We start from the raw sequence: 21296 nt of genomic DNA, 5'->3' as shown, positions 1-21296 counted from the left end.
TGCAAAATTGGGGAAAGGGTAATAAAGGGATTATCTATCTTTTTAAACAATAACAATTTTGTAGTAGATTTTCCCTTTAAATATATTATGTATTCAAAGTAAAAATTAAAGGGACAGTCTACATTATATTTTTTATTGTTTTAAAAGATAGATAATCCCTTTATTATCCATTCCCCAGTTTTGCATAACCAACACTGTTATATTAATACACTTTTTACCTCTGTGATTACCTTGTATCTAAGCCTCTTCTGACAGCCCCCTGATCACATTACTATTTAAAATCTATTGAGTTGCATTTAGTACTGTGTTGTGCTAACTCTTAAATAACTACCGGGCGGGAACTCATTATTATCTATATGGCCCACATCAACTAGCAGTCTCCTGTTGTGAAAAGCAAATATATAAGCATGTGATTAAGAAGGTGTCAATTGAGCATTTGAAACAGGCAGAAATTTAGAGGTTTAAATGTTATAAATAATATTAATCTAACAATGTTGGTTGTGCAAAGCTGGGAAATAAGTAATAAAGGTGTCTATCTTTTTAAACAACTAAAACATTTTTGTGTAGATTGTCCTTTTAACGTGAGAATAAAATGCTTATTTATATTTAAAGGTAAATTAGTTGTTTAAATATTGAACAAATAAGTGTAAAGTTTTATATTCTAAAGTCATTGGGGATGCCACATTGTAACTTAGGTTTCCTTAAAGGGACAGTCTAGTATAAATTAAACTTTCATTATTCAGATAGGACTTTTAATTTTAATCAACTTTCCAATTTACTTTTATCATCAAATTTGCTTTTTTCTCTTGGTATTCTTAGTTTAGACAAAGCATAGGTAGGCTCATATGCTAATTTCTAAGCCTCTGAGGGCTGCCTCTTATCACAGGCTTTTTAAATTTATTTTCGACACAAAGAGACAGAAAGTACACGTGGGCCATATAGATAACACTGTGTTCTGGCACAGGGGATTATTTAAGATTTAGCACAACACAACGCTAAATGCAAGACAATAGATAATAAACAGTCACAGTCATGTGATCAGGGGCTGGAAGAAGGTTCTTAGATACAAGGTAATCACATAGGTAAAAAGTATATTAAAGGGACACCGAACCCAAATTTTTTCTTCTGTGATTTAGATAGTGCATGCAATTTTTAGCAACCTTCTAATTTACTCCTATTATCAAATGTTCTTCATTCTCTTGGTATTTTTATTTGAAAAGCAAGAATGTAAGTTTAGATACCGGCCCATTTTTGATGAACAACCTGGGTTGTTCTTGCTGATTGGTGGATAAATTCATCCACAAATAAACAACTGCTGTGCAAGGTGCTGAACTTTCTTTTTGAAATAAAGATAGCAAGAGAACGAAGAAAAATTGATAATAGGAGTAAGTTAGAAAGTTGCTTAAAATTGCATGCTTTATCTGAATCACGAAAGAAAAGAATTTGGGTTCAGTGTCCCTTTAATATAACTGTGTTGGTTGTGCAAAACTGGGGAATGGGTAATAAAGGGATTATCTATCTTTTAAAACAATAATAATTCTATGGTAGACTGTCCCTTTAAATTTAAAAGCCTGTTATAGTATTGTGTTTACTCGGTGGATGCCAAAGAGCTGATATAGTAGCCATCTCTCTTGGTTTAATGGCCCTTAAATTGTATCTTATCAATCGTATAACAAATGTGAAAGTAATTTAAAGGAGCACTCAAGTCAAAATTAAAATTTAATGATTCATGCAATTTTAAACAACTTTTACAATTTACTTCCATTAACAAAATGTGCACAATCTTTTTATATTTATACTTTTTGAGACACCAGCTCCTACTGAGCATGTGCAAGAATTCACAGAATAAACGTGTATGCATTTGTGATTGGCTGATGGCTGTCACAGGGTACATGTATGCATTTGTGATGGACTGATATCTGTCACATGATACAGGGGCAGTGGAAATATACATAACTTTGAAATTTGTTGGGAAAAAAATCTACTACTCATTTGAAGTTGAGACTAAGTGCTATTGCATTGTTTTTTTATCATGCATTTGTTGATTCTGCAAATCTACTGTATTTACTGGTGCTTTAAAAAGCAAAAACATGGGATTTCCACCCACATGTGATAAATCATTAAACCACTCAATTTACAATTCTATGTAGGTGAGGATTTAGATTTTAAAGTTGATACTGATTGGTTACAAGTTAGTATCTCCCACAATACAACCTTCCCCCATTTATATAAAGAAGGTTATCATTCTATTTGCTTTTAAAACAGAACTCAGAGCAGAAGACATATCGCTCTACAGAAAAAGGCAATAAAACAATGAAGATGAGGCCTGTATACAGTATCGCAACTCTAACCTGCCTGTTAGGATCAGCATTCAGCATACCATTACCTGTAAGTTAATAAATTACAGTGATATAAAACGTCATATCAATTGATTTAATGCAATGGTAAATTCTAGCTTTTCTGAAGCAGTAGGATTTACCATCACTAAAAATAAAGGTGACTTTCACTCATCAGTTTAAAAAATATGGCTATTGGCTAAAAGGTGGAATATTCCCCTCATTGAAAGAATGGGCTGTGTCATCAGCAGCTAAACATTAAAAGAATGCTTAGAATTACATATCTCATGAAATACTTTTAATATGTATTAGAAATTATTATACTAATATCAAACATATTTTTCTTTTAGGATATTTGTACAAAATCAGAAATTAAACCTACTGGTAAGTTAACCATTTAAAACAATACTGTTTTACTTACCTAAGTACTAGCTGTTAGTTATGCATCATGTTTTATTCATGCAAATCTTACCATTTTTTTATATATTTTTTTAATCCAAATAAAAAACTCCAAAAGTACATACCAATGAAATTATTGTTTATAAACCAAAAATGCAATACTAGCCCAAAAAGTATTTTTTTTTAGTTAGAGTTTCAGATAGACTATACCCAGCTATATTAAGTGGTTACATATTTATTATAGCTGGATAATATGATAACTGTCTGTTATTTAAAAATATTCTATTGCCACATGTAGCATTTTAATTTGTAGGTGTGTATATATATATATGTGTGTGTGTGTGTGTGTGTGTGTGTGTGTATGTATGTGTATATATATATATATATAAAAATACATTTTCATTTGTATATATATATATATATATATATACAGTATATATATATATATATATATATATATATATATATATATATATATAAAAATACATTTTCATTTGTATATATATATATATATATATATATAGTATATATATATATATATATATATATATATATATACGCACACAACGCATACATACTCTTATATGTGTATGAATGTTTATATCTACATAAACATATAAAAATATTCCTGTATATAAAGGTATATATGCATACACACTCTCATATGTGTGAGACTGTTGATATGCACATGCTTACATCTGCATAAACATATAAAAAGATGCCTTAGAAATTACATCTTTCTTAAAGGACCACAAAGTATTGTAGAATTATTAGTCAACAGGTACAAGATAAAAATGCAATGAAATAGTATTTTGAATTTTAATTGAGTGGTAGATTTTTCATGACAAATTTAAAAATGTACTTCGATTAGCCATCGCTCTGTATCATGTGACAGCCATCAGCCAATCACAGACTCATATACATATACACTACAAATTCTTGCACACGGTCAGTAGTACTTGGATCCCCAGAAAGAGTGCATATAAAATGGTTGTATACGATTGTGTTTTGTATACTGTAAATCTGCTGTAATACTCCTACGCACACCAGGCACATCCCATGGGCACATCTATAAAATATAAACTGCTGGAGCCTGGTCACTGCACCTGAAACTACTGATTTCACCAACAGCAGTGGCCCCCAGCCTAATCCACCTCTGAGAGAGTTAGCTACAGACTTACAGACTGATTTTTTTGTATTTCTTTGTTAGAAAATTCATAGATTACTTACCTAAGTAATACTGTACATTCTTTTTATTTATGTAAAAGCATATGTTTTTTATTGATACAGGGCTCGACAAACCCGGGAGCCTGGGAGCCACTGGCTCTTAGAATTTTACCCCTGGCTCCTAACTTTTTGGGTTATTCTCTATATATCTATATACAAATCAAACTGTCTGGCTACTAAAAATATGCCTGGCTCCTAAATATTCTTACTGGCTCCCAATTTTTGAACATATTTGTCAAGCACTGTTAATCTTTATATCCATACTGTGGTGCCATGTATTTAAAGGGAGAGTAAACACCATGGCATTTTAATATAAAACATTTACTTTTGAACAGCAAAACAAATTCAGAGTTCACTTTCATTATTTATTTTGCCCCTTTTCATGTATTGTGGTGTTTCTAAATCTAATTTAAGGGGCAGTCAAATCTAAAAAAAACTTTCATGTTTCAAATACACTTTACAATTTACTTTTATTACCAATTTTGCTATGTTCTCTTGGTATTCTTAGTTGAAAGATAAACCTAAGAAGGCTCATAGGATAATTTCTAAGCCCTTGAAGGCCGCCTCTTATCACATGCTTTTTGTATTTGCTTTTCACAACAGGGTAGAGCTAGTTCATGTGAGCTATATAGATAACATTGTGGCTTGTGGCGATAATAAATAAAATGTCATGTGATCAGGGGGCTGTCAGAAGATGCTTAGATGCAAGTTAATCACAGAGGTAAAAAGTATATTAATATAACAGTGTTGGTTATGCAAAACTGGGGAATGTGTAATAAAGGGACTATCTATCTTTTTAAACAGCTAAAATTCTGGTGTTGACTGTCCCTTTAAAGTCAAGATTAAAGTTTTACAATTCAGATATAGCATGCAAATAAAAAAATAAAAAAAATGCTTTCAACATTCATCCTTTGTGAAAAATATCCATATTTGTTATGCACACTTTCTGAGGCTCCAACTCCTACTGAGCATGTGCACAAAAAGCACAGTATCTACATATATGCATTTTGTGATTGGCTGATAACTGTCACATGATACATGAGGAGGTACAATTTGCCAGAAAATATTCTACTGCTCATTTCAAATTGAAAGTAAGTGCTATTGCATTTGTTTGTATTGTGTATGTGTCAGTTATTCAATTCTACTCTAGTTAGCAGCCCTTTAAACTAAAAAAAATCGCACTGCAGATTTTACAAGGTTAACTCTGCTAGTTGGCTTTTACAGATATAAACTGCAAAACAATGAACGCTATATTAACATAATGACCAGTGGTAGATTTGTCAGTTGCATACTCAAACCCAGACTGGCTACTCCAAATAAATCAAGTGGTAGTTTGGTTTTTAAAATACAATTGCAGGAAACAAGATGTTAATTTATTTTAAACATGTTTATACTTGCCTGAAATGTTATTCTATACTAAGACAGTTTTAATTAAATTTAATAATAATAATTATTTATTCATTTATTAATTTGTCTATTATTTTTAAGGAACTTCTACACCAGACACAGACTTAGAAGTCAATCAAGGTAAATCCAAAACAATTCATTCTAAGAAAAAAAAAAAGTTTATTTGCAGTAATAATCAGTGGTATTTTTAGCATAATTTAGCTTATTTTATACCTATCGTTTGTGCACAGTATTTAAAATATTTATCTCTTATTTGCTTTAAATAATGTACTTGATTTATAATATTTTTTATTGTGTCATATTTTTCATAGTATTCTTATTATTCATACACATTTAGAAGCCAGTCATGAAAAATCCAAAACAAGGCCTAGAGAAAACCTACAAATCTATTTACAGAGATAATCAGTGGTATTTTAACATAATTTAGACTTAATGTACTTGATTTTCTATTGTTTATACTAATCTTGTTATTCTTATTCTAATAATAATAATAATAATAATAATAATAATAATAATAATACATATTTACTATTCTTTAAGGAATATATTGCCCAGACACAGATTTCAAAGCAGATCAAGGTAAATCCAAAGCAATGCATTATGAGAGAAAAAAAAGTTTATTTGCAGTGATAATCAGTGGTATTTTTATCATAATTTAGCTTAATTTATACCTATTATTTATGCAAACAAGTTAAAATATTTTCCTTTTATTTGCTTTGTTTAATGTACATGATTTATAATATTTTTATTGTGTCATATTTTTATAGTATTTCTATTCATACACATTTAAAAAACAGTCATGAAAAATCCAAAACAAGGCCTAGAGAAAACATAAACATTTATTTACAGACATAATCAGTGGTATTTTACCACAATTTAGACTTAATTTAGAATAAATAAGGGACGGTAATCTCAAATACAAAGTTACGGTAACATTACCAATCCATTTGGAAGTGAACTGCTTTCTTCTATTACGGCTCAATTGTCATTTACTAAGTTACGATCATATCACAAAGTATATGAATTGCATATAATATATGTTTTTAATTTGATGTTTTATTTTAATTCCACTAGTATATTTGGTGCCGGCACCCTGTGTATGTACAAACATACTGTTTTATTTGTTCTTATTTGCATCAAGTATTAAATGTATTATGTTTTATATATCAATTCATTCAGTTGTGTTAGGATACACCTGTTTTATATTAATTTGTTACATTGTATCATACTACCAGTTCACTAAGTATCTTACACTGGCCATTTACTCCAGCTAACTTTCATCTACACACTCTAGCTTTTATAGGCTTAGACCACACGAGGTTTATATAAACATCTGACACATACATTTTGTCTTGATACACATATATATCGCATCACATGAATTAGTTATATGTAACATTACCATTATCTAGTTTTATTAACATTTTTTTTGTTTACATTTCTCTAAGCTTTCATTAGCACTACCCAATATATTTTTTGTTCTTTTCTATTTTGGGGTTGGTCTTAGGAGATATTCCAACCTTTTTTTGGGTAAGCTTTTTAGAGATAGAGAGTGTTAGTATCTTTAACACCAATTATCCCCCTGTAACTCAATCTTATGCCCTATGTATGTATGTTTTAATAAAACCGTTTTTATACAAGCCGGTGTCCTGTCGAGAACTCCAATTCGTCAAAAACTCCAATCTGACGTCACCTCCGGTAACTGTTTTTTTTAATTATCTGTTTTGACTCTGTCTGGGGGGCCACCGCAGACCCTTTGGCATACACCCCAAGTAAACCTTCGCCCCCCTTGAACCCCCCAGGCGGCGGCAAAATAGATAGTGAAGATAGGCGATTACAGGGCCTATCTGATTGGTTGTGAATCCTGTCACTCACTTGACATGGACCAATCAGATGTATGGAAATACCGGAAGTGACGTCAGATTGGAGTTTTCGATGTATTGGAGTTCTCGACAGAGCACCGGGCTGAAGATTGGTCATGTACCAAACATAACACTGCTGTATATGATTGAGCTTTACAAATTAAGCTCTAAATCCCATGAGTAACAACTTAGGAAGTTGCCACAATCTATTAGAAAAGTTTAACAAGATTGCACTATTGTGTTCTTTTTTCCTCTTTTAGGTGTTCATGAGGAGAAACTGTGGCTTAAAAAGACAGTTCACTGTAAAATTGTTTTTCCATTAATACATTTTCAATTAATTGTTTTACCAGCTGCAGAATATAAAATATTTGAGAAATTGCATTTTCAGGTTTATTTGTTTTATTATGAATTAGCTGGTTTTGTGCATTTTAAACCACAGCCTATTACAATGGGTTGAGCTTCAGGTAATATCAGATCTCATTATGTTATCACTTTGTGTACACACACTTGCTTCTTTATCTTTTATTTGTCTACTAAACCAAAGCTCAATACTTAGAGAGAACAATGGAAAATTATAATTTTATTACTTAACTATCATGCCCCCCACTGAGAGCGTAATCTTTTCTGCTGGCTGTGTTTATTTAGGCTATTTAATAGAATATACTCCAGTATAGAAACTTTCAGTATAGGTTGGGAACCCAAAATAGGAGTAAAGGATCTACTTGTAAACAATTTAATACAGTCCAGCAGGTTAAATGGATCATTGGGAATAATTTAATGGGGGGGGGGGGGAAATTTTGGGTGAAGTGTCCCATTAAATGTTGAATCAGAAGGAACGACTCCCAAAAAACGTGGACACTGTCTCCTCTTTTGAATATATCAATATACAGATATATTACCATTTTTCTAGTTATACCAGTTTATGGTTGTTTTTGTTTATAATTTTTTTTATTTCTTATTCATGTCACATTGCACATTGTATTTTTTAACCTACGATTGATCAGTTACACATCTATATCTGTAAAATATATAACGTACACATTGTTCTGATTTTTATAATATTATTTTATTTTATTTATTAGATAAGGATCGACCAGATGTCTATACCACAATAATAAAAGCCAATAAAAGTAAGTTTAAAACAATGCTCACTGGCAATATATTTATATATAATACAAAGATAATCAATAATATCTAAAAGATAATGTTGGACTTATGTTTTATGCAGAATTTTATTTTTTCTTTAGTTGTCTCTGTTTTTAAAATGTGCTTGGATTATGTTATAAATTATGACCTAAACTAATTAAGAATCTAATGGGCTCCTCGTGGCTCAACAAACATCGGTACTAAGGTAGCAATAATACTTTACAAACTGGCTAGGCGCATAGATAGCACTAAAACTCTTCCTACTGACTGCTGGTAACTGAGGAGGGAAGCCTGGGCATATAGACCATGGATCTGTGAGGCTTCTACAGCACTGCGGGACACTACATTTTGTATTATTATTTCTGCTTACATGGCAAATGGGAGTTATTCATTCCTAAATATTTCATATACACACTTTATATTTGTAGATTTATATATATATAGACAGATAGATAGATACAGATTAGATAGATACAGATTAGATAGATACAGATTAGATAGATAGATAGATAGATAGATAGATAGATAGATAGATACAGATTAGATAGATAGATAGATACAGATAGGCAGAGATAGATAGATAGATAGATAGATAGATAGATAGATAGATAGATAGATAGATAGATACAGATAGGCAGAGATAGATAGATAGATAGATAGATAGATAGATAGATAGATAGATAGATAGATAGATAGATAGACAGATAGATAGATACAGATTAGATAGATAGATAGATACAGATAAGATAGATAGATAGATAGATAGATAGATAGATACAGATAAGATAGATATATAGATTGATAGATAGATACAGATAGGTAGATATATAGATAGATAGATAGATAGATAGATAGATAGATAGATAGATAGATAGATAGAAAGATAGATACAGATAAGATAGATAGATAGATAGAGATTAGATAGATAGATAGATAGATAGATAGATAGATACAGATAGGCAGATACAGATTAGATATATAGATTTGATAGATAGATAGATAGATATATACAGATAGGCAGATACAGATTAGATAGATAGATACAGATTAGATAGATAGATAGATAGATAGATAGATAGATAGATAGATAGATGGATAGATAGATAGATAGAAGATAGATACAGACACGATAGAAACATAGAGATTAGATAGATAGATAGATAGATAGATAGATAGATAGATAGATAGATACAGATAGGCAGATACAGATTAGATAGATAGATAAATAGATATATAGATAGATAGATACAGATAGGCAGATACAGATTAGATAGATAGATACAGATTAGATAGATAGATAGATACAGATAAGATAGATAGATAGATAGATAGATAGATAGATAGATAGATAGATAGAGATTAGATAGATAAATAGATAGATAGATACAGATAGGCAGATACAGATTAGATAGATAGATACAGATTCGATATATAGATAGATAGATGATAGATAGATAGATAGATAGATAGATAGATAGATAGATAGATAGATAGATAGATAGATAGATAGATACAGGATATATAGATAGATAGAAGATAGATACATATAAGATAGAAAGTTAGAGATTGAATAGATAAATAGATAGATAGATAGAACAATCATTTTAGATATGTTTTAAATTAAAGGGACACAACTCTGAACCAATACTTTTCCAATATTTATTATAAACTGCTGTCAAAAAAACTTAGAACTAAAGTTCTTATAGTTCTTATATTCATATTCCTCCTTCAATGCTGACTATATCTTTCTTGATACAAAATCATCTACCTATACAAATTTCCCCACCCCCCTTTCCTTCATATTACTTGAGAGAATATTTCTTTACAGAATATGCAATTTACTACTAAAGAATTCATTTGTAAGAATATTTGAATATTTGAAGCTCCTCAAAAGCTGTTTCTGATTACCTGACGGTTGTTTAGTAAAATGCTGTTGTTTTTTCCCTAATTATTTCTGAATCATAATGTTCCATCATCATATACATTTTATTCTTAAAGGGACAGTCTACCATATAATTGTTATTGTTTTAAAAGATAGATAATCCCTTTATTACCCATCCCCAGTTTTGCACAACCAACACAGTTATATTAATATACTTTTTACCTCTGTGATTACCTTGTATCTAGGAACCTTCTTCCAGCCCCCTGATCACATGACTGTGACTGTTTATTATCTATTGTCTTGCAGTTAGCATTGTGTTGGGCTAAATCTTAAATAACTCCCTGTGCCTGAACACAGTGTTATCTATATAGCCCACATGTACTTTGTCTCTTTGTGTTGAAAATAAATGTAAAAAGCCTGTGATAAGAGGCAGCCCTCAAAGGCTTAGAAATTAGCATATGAGCCTACCTATGTTTAGTTTAAACTAAGAATACCAAGAGAAAAAAGCAAATTTGATGATAAAAGTAAATTGGAAAGTTGATTAAAATTAATAGTCCTATCTGAATAATGAAAGTTTAATTTATACTAGACTGTCCCTTTAACCATTAACAAGGTTGGGACTTTTTTACTTTTCCAAAACCAACGTATAGCATTTCTGGAAATTATAATGACATGATTAATAAAGTAGCAATTTCATTATATTTCTTTCTGTCTACTAAGAATAAGATTTCTTTTTCGTTAAGTTTTATTTCTTTTCTATGCAATTTACTCAAGCACAAATTTACTTTATACCATAGCTTCTTAACTTTAGGAAACTTTCTTATGCAGTAGAATAAATCTGCTTAAGGAAAATAACATTTCCAACATTTACCATCGTCTCTACCCATTTAAATATTTCATAAGGTGATAAATATATTTAATGCAAGAGTTGGCAATGTGCTTCTGTTTATGATGAGGAAGAAGTAGTTGTCTCTAATCTTTATATACCCTTTTTAATATCATGTTGTTCCACTCTTTACTCAATCATTTTAGACCAATTATGGGAGAGCCTAGAGATCATTTCTTGAACTCCCTGGATAACAATGAAATTATATGAGATAGAAAATACTCCAATCCTATTATTTTATTTAATATTCCCAGATTATTTTAATCTTTGATATGCATCTAATAATTTTGCATTTACGCTGTGCATATTTAATATGCTTTATTTCTATGTAATTCACATACAGATTTTACATTTTTAATAAATACATTTATATTCAGATCTCCAGTTTAAAGGGCCACTCAAGTCAAAATTAAGCTTTAAAATTCAGATAGAACATGCAATTTTAAACAATTTTCCAATTTACTTCCACTAACGAAACGTGCACAGTCTTTTTATATTTACACTTTTTGAGTCACAAGCTACTACTGAGCATGTGCAAGAATTCACAGAATAAGCGTATATGCATTTGTGATTGGCTGATGCTGTCACATGATACAGGGGTAGTGGAAATAGACATAATTGAAAATTGTCAGAAAAAAAATCTACTTCTCATTTGAACTTGAATTTGTTGATTATGCAAATCTAGTGTATTTACAGGTTCTTTAAAATTTCCCGAAATGTCATACATTTTTATATCCATTTTTGTTTTACAAGCACAAATAAATACAATCAATGATTTATATGCTCCTACATCAACAACACAGAACAATTAGGTGTGTGAGCCTACACCACAACTATTTTTCTTAAAGGGACATGAAACTCAAAATAATTTGGGTTTTATTGCCCTTTAGAATCATACATAAGCTGACGCTAGTTGATCAGTTTTTCCTATATTCAATTATTTGTTATTTATTCATTTTCTCTAGTCTAATAGAGAAACCTCTTCTTGCCTTTAGACTTAGTGTTTCTATATCATGCAATTTATGTTCTGGTTATTTCAGAATGTAAGAGGCTTATACTTCAGGGTGACATTGTTTACAAGGTTGGACGCAATGCTATCAGTTGCATGGACTGTTTGTGGCCCAAACATGAAAGGGGAACTGTGAACGTGCCGTACATTATATCATCTGATTACAGTAAGTTGCACTGATGATTGTGCTTGAAATAATTTAAAGGGATAGTAAACACCAAAAATGTTATTGTTTTAAAAGATAGATAATCCTTTTATTTACCATTCCCATTATTGCATAACCAACAATGTTATATTATTATACTTTTTACGTCTGTAATTACCTTTTATCTAAGCTTCTGCTGGCTGCCTCCTTATTTCAGATCTTTTGACAGACTTGCATTTCAGGCAATTAATGCTGACTCTTAAATAATTCCACGTGCGTGAGCACAATGTCATCTATATAGCTAACATGAACTAACGATCTCTAGCGGTGAAAAACTGTCAAAGATCATTCAGATAAGAGGCTGCCTTCAAGGGCTTAGAAATTAGCACGAGTCTACTTAGGTTTAGCTTTCAACTAAGAATAACAAGAGAACAAAGCAAATTTAATAAAAGTAAATTATAAAGTTGTTTAAAATTACATTCCCTAACTGAATCCTGAAAGTTTAATTTGGACTTTACTATCCCTTTAAGTTAAAACATTTAATATATGGAGAGTAAAATATGAATTTCTAGTTTATAGTTAATAATTTCTTATGTAGGTGTCAATGAAGTATCTATGATCACTGCAGCTATGCAAGAATTCATGACCCTGACATGTGTGAGGTTTGTTCCTCGCTCAGTAGAAACTGACTATCTGGAAATTAAGTCTGATGATGGGTAGGTCTTTTTTATATTTATACACATAAAATTTGTTCATAAAAGTTACTTCTTCGATCAAACAGCTGAGCTTTGAATATCGTTAACGTATACCCCCATAGGCTTCAATGGAGCATAAAAAGGGGGGGGGGGAATCCTATGCATGCGTAAACCTAATTGCATTTTCTCAAGTGCGATACCCTGACATAAAAATAGAGATATCTCTCTCTCTCTCTCCACTCTCTTTTGCTCTCTCCCTACTCTCTTTTGCTCTCTCTCCCTCTCTTTTGCTCTCTCTCTCTCCCTCTCTTTTGATCTCTCTATCTCTCTCTCTCTTCTCTCTTCCCTCTCTCTCTCTCTCTCTCTCTCTCTCTCTCTTCTCTCTTCTCTCTCTCTCTCTTCTCTTCTTTCTTCTCTCCTTTCTTCTCTCTTCTCTTCTTTATCCTCTCCTCTCTTCTCTTCTCTCTCTCCCTCCTCTTTTGTGCTCTGTCTTACGACCATGTACGACATGTACATATTTAGACATGTACTGTATATGTACATTTTTAAAGATGTATATGTATATATATGTCTGTTAAAGGGACACTGAACCCAATTTTTTTCTTTAATGATTCAGATAGTGCATGCAATTTTAAGCAACATTCTAATTTACTCCTATTATTAATTTTCTTCATTCTATTGCTATCTTTATTTGAAAAGCAAGAATGTACAGTAAGTTTAAAAGCCGGCCCATTTTTGGTTAACAACCTGGGTTGTGCTTGCTGATTGGTGGCTAAATGCACTGACCAATAAACAAGTGCTGTCCAGGGTACTCAACCAAAAATTGTCTGGCTCCTTATCTTAGATGCCCTTTTTCTCAAATAAAGATTACAAAAGAATGAAGAAAAATTGATAATAGGAGTAAATTAGAACGTTGCTTAAAATTGCATGCTCTATCTGAATCATGAAAGAAAAAATATGGGTTTAGTATCCCTTAAAAGCCATATGCCTGCCTTTTTTTCCCCAACACCTGAGACCTCATATTTTTTTATTTGATAGTGTTATTATGACTGTAACTGTACTTTGTAATGTATTTTTGATGTGTTTTTTTACATTATTTTTTTTTTCGCAAAACAGTTAGACAGAGCTCTGAGGTTGAGGTAATCATTCTAGCATAAATCGTGATTGTGTTCACACGTTCATATTTACTTTCAACTTGTAATACAAGTGCTCCTTCTGTTGGGCAAACAGCTGCAATAAACCTGATATTGCTTGCACTTAACTGTTAGTGCGCCAGTCATAATTTGGCCTTTATTTAATATAAAATACATCTTTATTTTATACTATCACAGGGTCCAATAAGAAACAAGTAATGTTTCTGGCTTAGCGCTAGCCCTTAATCATGCTATCATGATTTGCATGATTAAGGGCTAGCGCTAAGCCCGAAACAAAACAAGAGGCTGATCCTGGGTGGTTAATTGCCATAGAACTAGCTGATGTGCTGTTGTTCATTCCTGGTAGAGCGATTCTCTCTTTGTATGCAAATTAATATGACCCTAGGGAGGTTTCCCTATGGGTGGTGGGGAAACCAGATGCGGACTCCTTGCCCAGTGTGCTTAGAGGAATGTGGCTGCACCTCACTGACGAGGCCCATAGGAGGCCGAAATGATTGCCTGGGGTTGCCATGTTCCTTGTTAAGAGGAGAATTGCCTGGTATTTCTGGGCTGGACTGACCTTACTTGGCGGGATCAAACTGATATACTACAGGAAAGTTTTCCTCTGTGAAAAGCACACTGGTCAAAAAGAGGCTGCTCCTGGGTGGTAAATCGCCATACAACTAGCTGATGTACTGTTGTTCTTTCCTGGTAGAGCACTTCTCTCTTTGTATGCAAATTAATATGACCCTAGGGAGGTCTCCCTATAGGTGATGGGGGAAACCAGGCGTGGACTCCTTGCCAATTGTGCTTAGAGGAATGTGGCTGCACCTCACTGACGAGGCCCATAGGAGACCAAAACGATCTTCTGGGGTTGTCATGTTCCTTGTTCAGAGGAGAATTGACTGGTATTTTGGGGATAGACTGACCTTACTTGGCGGAATCAGACTGATTTACTACAGGAACATTTTCCTCTGTGAAAAGCACACTGGTCTAAAAGAGGCTGCTCCTGGGTGGTAAATTGCCATAGAACTAGCTGATGAGCTGTTGTTCATTACTGGTAGAGCGCTTCTCTCTTTGTATGCAAATTAATATGACCATAGGGAGGTCTCCCTATAGGTGATGGGGGAAACCAGACGTGGACTCCTTGCCCAGTGTGCTTAGAGGAATGTTGCTGCACCTCACTGACGAGGCCAATGGGAGACCAAAACGATCTTCTGGGGTTGTCATGTTCCTTGTTCAGAGGAGAATTGCCTGGTATTTTAGGGATGGATTGACCTTACTTGGCAGGATCAGACTGATTTACTACAGGAAAATGTTCCTCTGTGAAAATCACACTGGTCCAAAACAGGCTGCTCCTGGGTGGTAAATCGCCATAGAACTAGCTAATGAGCTGTTCTTGGTAGAGCGCTTCTCTCTGTGTATGCAAGCCCAAAACATTGCTTGTTTTTTGTTGGACCCTGTGATAGTATGAAATAAAGCTCCATTTTATATTTTAAGCAGCTGGAGGTTCTTCTATTTAGTTTAGGTTCTATTCAAGGTAGCAGAGACATAAAGCAAACCTGTCTAGTGTCCAATTAGCTTTTTTTTAATTTTGCATGGGTAATAATTTGAAATAGCTGATTTTGCCTGCAGAAACTGCAGATTATACTAATTTTGTCAATACTGCAGTATTTGTGATAGAATAGCTATGTAATCAAGATGTATTGGCAGTGGGGGGAGAAGAAAAAGCATCTCTGCAGTTACTTTGTATACAAAAACGTATCTGCTTATTTCCTAAACACATTATCCCTTTAAGGGAGTTATCTGTTAAAAATTAACTGTTCTATAGGTAAAGAGCATTTCTTAATTCCCCACAATATTCCTTTAAATTAATATCATATACAGTATATAGGATACACACAAATAAACACACACACACATATATATATATATATATATATATATATATATATATATACTGTATATATTATTTGTGTGTATCATATATAGAGCCCTTATAACGTTTTCTGTGCAATTTTATATTTTATTAATTTTTATTAGATAGTGTTATTATGAGTCTAACAGTACTTTTAAATATGTTTTTGATGTGTTTAATGACACTTTTTGTATTTATGCTAAATATTTTACAAAAAACCCTTCATATTTCACATCAGTTCATTGCTTTCATTTATATTCTGTGCTGCTTTAATATGAATGATTTCTCTTATTTGGGAGGTTAAATGCCAGTGGGCAGTGGGCTGGCTGTATTTTTTTGGGCAGGGTCATGCATGGGAGGAGTGGTGTTATGTACAAAGGGGCAGGGTTAAGGTGGTCTGAGGGCGTGTCTAGGTGGGTTGTGGGCATGGCTCAATCAGTCTCTTAAAACAGGGGCACTGAGGGGCTAAGGGTGGGAAGCAGTATTTCAACCTGTGACAAGACTGCAGGATGCGGGAGAGTTGGGACGTATACAATTGCAAAATACATTTTAAATTGAATGCTTTTTCTGAGTCATGAAACTTTAATTTTGAACTTAGTTGCCCTTTAATCATTATATGGCAGAATTCTTTCACATTATTTTTTGTTTAAATCTATTTGTATTTTTTTGTTCAGTTGCTGGTCCTACATTGGAATGACTGAAGGGACTCAGACCTTATCTCTGAGGAAGGATGCATGCTTTAATCATGGAACTATCCAGCATGAGTTGAACCATGCTTTGGGTTTTTTTCATGAACACTGCCGAAGTGACAGAGACGACTATGTCACCATCATGACACAATATATATCACCAAGTAAGGAGCATGTCCTAATTTAATCAATTACAATATTTTTGTTTATAAATTATTTTTAATCTTATTACAAAATGATTTATAATATAACTAACCCCACACATAAATATGAGATGATGGGAATTCATGACAAAGGTTCCAACTTTTTTAAAAAGATGCATAAGTTTAATTCAAAATAGGTTCTTCAAGTCTATCAAAAGTCATGGTGTCCACAAACAGCCAGCAATTGTAGTTAGCTAGAGTCTTCCCATTAAAAGTAATAATTAAAATCTGTAGTGACAGTTTTAAAAAGTTGAAGAGCCCTAATGTTTACCTTTATCTATTTACACTTGATTCTACTGGCTTCAGTCTATTCAATATGAATTGAAAATGCTTTTAAACAGACGTAAGATCCATCATAATATGCATTTAATATTTGCATTTATTTGTTTCTCCCTTTCCAAATTGCCCTAATAACTGCTTACCACCTACATTTTGCTTTTGTAAGGTGGTGAGAGTCTACAAGTCCATTACTCCTGGAATTCAACTCCTGGCCACAAGGAGGAGGCAGTGATTTACCAAAACTCCAAGCGATTTCCATCACTCCCACCTTACTGAAGAGCTACTGAAATTCTATTGGCTGATTTGAATAGTCAATAGAATTTCAGTAGCTCTCATCCTATTGGTGATTTGAACAGCCAATATTATTTCAGTAGCTATCATACTATTGGCTGATTAGAATTTCAAAAATCAAATCAGCCAATAGAAAGGCAAGGGACGCCATTTTGAAAAGGCTCCCTTGCATTGAAGATTCAGTATACGGCGGCAACCATATGAAGATGATGCTCCGTGCCGGATGTCTTCAGGATGGACCGGCTCCATGCTGCCTAGATGAAGATAGAAGTTGCCGCCTGGATGGATAAAGACCTCGCCGCCTGGCTGAAGACTTCGCCGCCTGGATGACCGGACTTTAGAAACTGTAAGTGGATAATGGGTGGTTAGTGTTAGGTTTTTTAAAACTTTTTTGGGGTGGTTTTTTTTTAGATTAGGGTTTGGGTATTCTAAAAAGAGCTACATGCCCTTTTCAGGGCAAGAAAAAGAGCTAAATGCCCTTTTCAGGGCAAGAAAAAGAGCTGAATGCCCTTTTAAGGGCAATGCCCATACAAATGCCTTTTCAGGGCAATGGGTAGCTTAGGTTTTTCTTAGAGTAAGGTTTTTTATTTTGTGGGGGTTTGTTGGGTGGTGGGTTTAACTGTGGGGGGGTTCTTGGTTTTTTTTTTAGGTAAAAGAGCTGATTTCTTTAGTGCAATGCCCTACGAAAGGCCCTTTTAAAGGCTATTTGTAGTTTATTGTAGGCTAGTGTTTTTTTTATTTTGGGGGGGCTTTTTATTTTTATATGGCTATTAGATTAAGTGTAATTGTTTTTATTTTGGATAATTTATGCCTAGATTTAGAATTTGGCATTAGCCGTCAAAACCAGCGTTAGAGGCTCCTAACGCTGGTTTTGGGCTACCGCTGGTATTTAGAGTCAGTCAGGAAAGGGTCTAACGCTCACTTGCCAGCCGCGACTTTTCCATACCGCAGATCCCCCTACGCCATTTGCATATCCTATCTTTTCAATGGGATCTTTCTAACGCCGCTATTTAGAGTCTTGGCTGAAGTGAGCGCTAGAAATCTAACGACAAGACTCCAGCCGCAGAGAAAAGCCAGGAGTTAAGAGCTTTCTGGGCTAACGCCGGTTCATAAAGCTCTCAACTACTGTGCTCTAAAGTACACTAACACCCATAAACTACCTATGTACCCCTAAACCGAAGTCCCCCCACATCGCCGCCACTCTATTAAATTTTTTTAACCCCTAATCTGCCGACCGCACACCACCGCCACCTACGTTATCCCTATGTACCCCTAATCTGCTGCCCCTAACACCGCAGACCCCTATATTATATTTATTAACCCCTAATCTGCCCCCCCAACGTCGCTGCTACCTTACCTACAATTATTAACCCCTAATCTGCCGACCGGACCTCACCGCTACTATAATAAAGTTATTAACCCCAAATCCGCCTCACTCCCGCCTCAATAACCCTATAATAAATAGTATTAACATCTAATCTGCCCTCCCTAACATCACCGACACCTAACTTCAAGTATTAACCCCTAATCTGCCGACCGGACCTCACCGCAACTCTATTAAATTTATTAACCCCTAAAGCTAAGTCTAACCCTAACCCTAACACCCCCCTAAGTTAAATATAATTTAAATCTAACTAAATAAATTAACTCTTATTAAATAAATTATTCCTATTTAAAGCTAAATACTTACCTGTAAAATAAACCCTAAAATAGCTACAATATAACTAATAATTATATTGTAGCTATTTTAGGATTAATATTTATTTTACAGGCAACTTTGTATTTATTTTAACCAGGTACAATAGCTATTAAATAGTTAATAACTATTTAATAGCTACCTAGTTAAGTTACAATTAAACCTAACACTACACTATCAATAAATTAATTAAATAAATTACCTACAATTATCTACAATTAAACCTAACACTACACTATCATTAAATTAATATAATAAATTACCTACAAATACCTACAAATAAATACAATTAAATAATCTAACTAAAGTACAAAAAATAAAAAAGCTAAGTTACAAAAAATAAAAAAATAATTTACAAACATAATAAAAATATTACAACAATTTTAAACTAATTACACCTACTCTAAGCCCCCTAATAAAATAGCAAAGCCCCCCAAAATAAAAAAATGCCCTACCCTATTCTAAAATTAAACTTGAAAAGCTCTTTTACCTTACCAGCCCTTAAAAGGGCCTTTTGCGGGGCATGCCCCAAAGAAATCAGCTCTTGCCTGTAAAAAAAACCACAATACCACCCCTCAACATTACAACCCACCACCCACATACCCCTAATCTAACCCAACCCCCCCTTAAATAAACCTAACACTAAGCCCCTGAAAATCTTCTTACCTTGTCTTCACCACGCCGGGTATCACCGATCGGTCCTCCAGAGGGTCCCGAAGTCTTCATCCTATCCGGCAAGAAGAAGTCCAGAAGAGGCTCCAAAGTCTTCATCCTATCCGGGCAGAAGAGGAGATCCGGACCGGCAAACATCTTCATCCAAGTAACTATTTAATAGCTATTGTATCTGGTTAAAATAAATACAAAGTTGCCTGTAAAATAAATATTAATCCTAAAATAGCTACAATATAATTATTATTTATATTGTAGCTATATTAGGGTTTATTTCACAGGTAAGTATTTAGCTTTAAATAGGATTAATTTATTTAATAAGAGTTTATTTATTTCGTTAGATTTAAATTATATTTAACTTAGGGGGGGTTAGGGTTAGAGTTAGTTTTAGGGGTTAATACATTTATTAGAGTAGCGGCGAGGTCCGGTCGGCAGATTAGGGGTTAATAATTAAAGTTAGGTGTCGGCGATGTTAGGGAGGGCAGATTAGGGGTTAATACTATTTATTATAGGGTTTTTGAGGCGGGAGGGAGGCGGATTAGGGGTTAATACATTTATTATAGTAGCGGTGAGGTCCGGTCGGCAGATTAGGGGTTAATTATTGTAGCTAGCTGGCGGCGACATTGTGGGGGGCAGATTAGGGGTTAATAAATATAATATAGGGGTCAGCGGTGTTAGGGGCAGCAGATTAGGGGTACATAGGTATAATGTAGGTTGCGGCGGTGTACGGAGCGGCAGATTAGGGGTTAATAATAATATGCAGGTGTCAGCGATAGCGGGGGCGGCAGATTAGGGGTTAATAATTGTAAGGTTAGGGGTGTTTAGACTCGGGGTACATGTTAGGGTGTTAGGTGCAGACTTAGGAAGTGTTTCCCCATAGGAAACAATGGGGCTGCGTTAGGAGCTGAACGCTGCTTTTTTGCAGGTGTTAGGTTTTTTTTCAGCTCAAACTGCCCCATTGTTTCCTATGGGGGAATCATGCACGAGCACGTTTTTGAAGCTGTCCGCGTCCGTAAGCACCGCTGGTATTGAGAGTTGCAGTGGCGGTAAATTATGCTCTACGCTCCTTTTTTGGAGCCTAACGCAGCCATTCTGTGAACTCTAAATACCAGCGGTATTTAAAAGGTGCGGGGAAAAAAAAGCCAGCGTTAGCTACGCGGGTCGTTACCGACAAAACTCTAAATCTAGCCGTTAGTTTGTTGTTTTTCGTAATTTAGTGTTTGTTATTTTTTGTAATTTTCTTAAATTTTTATTATTTTTTTTATTAATTTTAAGATAGGGATCTTGTAATTCAAATTAAAAGTTAGGGGGTTGTTAGGTTTAGGGGTTGATAGTTTAATTTAGTTTTTTGCGATGTGGGGGGCTGTCAGTTTAGTGGTTAATAGGTTTATTTAGTGGCAGCAATGTCGGGGAGAGGTGGTATA

At 33.7% G+C, this 21296-nt stretch overlaps 1 protein-coding gene across 1 annotated transcript in view; it reads left to right on the top strand.

Moving 5' to 3' along the window:
• The first annotated feature begins 2284 nt into the window (after positions 1 to 2284).
• Positions 2285 to 21296, top strand: part of LOC128655237 (astacin-like metalloendopeptidase) — a 100282-nt gene continuing 81270 nt past the window's right edge. The window contains exons 1-8 of the mRNA XM_053708903.1: positions 2285 to 2388; positions 2687 to 2720; positions 5451 to 5489; positions 5910 to 5948; positions 8314 to 8361; positions 12186 to 12320; positions 12898 to 13015; positions 16720 to 16898. Of these exons, the coding sequence (XP_053564878.1) occupies positions 2314 to 2388; positions 2687 to 2720; positions 5451 to 5489; positions 5910 to 5948; positions 8314 to 8361; positions 12186 to 12320; positions 12898 to 13015; positions 16720 to 16898 (667 nt within the window). The 5' untranslated portion in view covers positions 2285 to 2313. The remainder of the gene's footprint in view (positions 2389 to 2686; positions 2721 to 5450; positions 5490 to 5909; positions 5949 to 8313; positions 8362 to 12185; positions 12321 to 12897; positions 13016 to 16719; positions 16899 to 21296) is intronic.

The sequence above is a fragment of the Bombina bombina genome, chromosome 4 (assembly GCF_027579735.1).
Source record: "Bombina bombina isolate aBomBom1 chromosome 4, aBomBom1.pri, whole genome shotgun sequence".
Lineage (NCBI taxonomy): Eukaryota > Metazoa > Chordata > Amphibia > Anura > Bombinatoridae > Bombina > Bombina bombina.
This window is presented reverse-complemented; position numbering and strand designations above follow the sequence as displayed.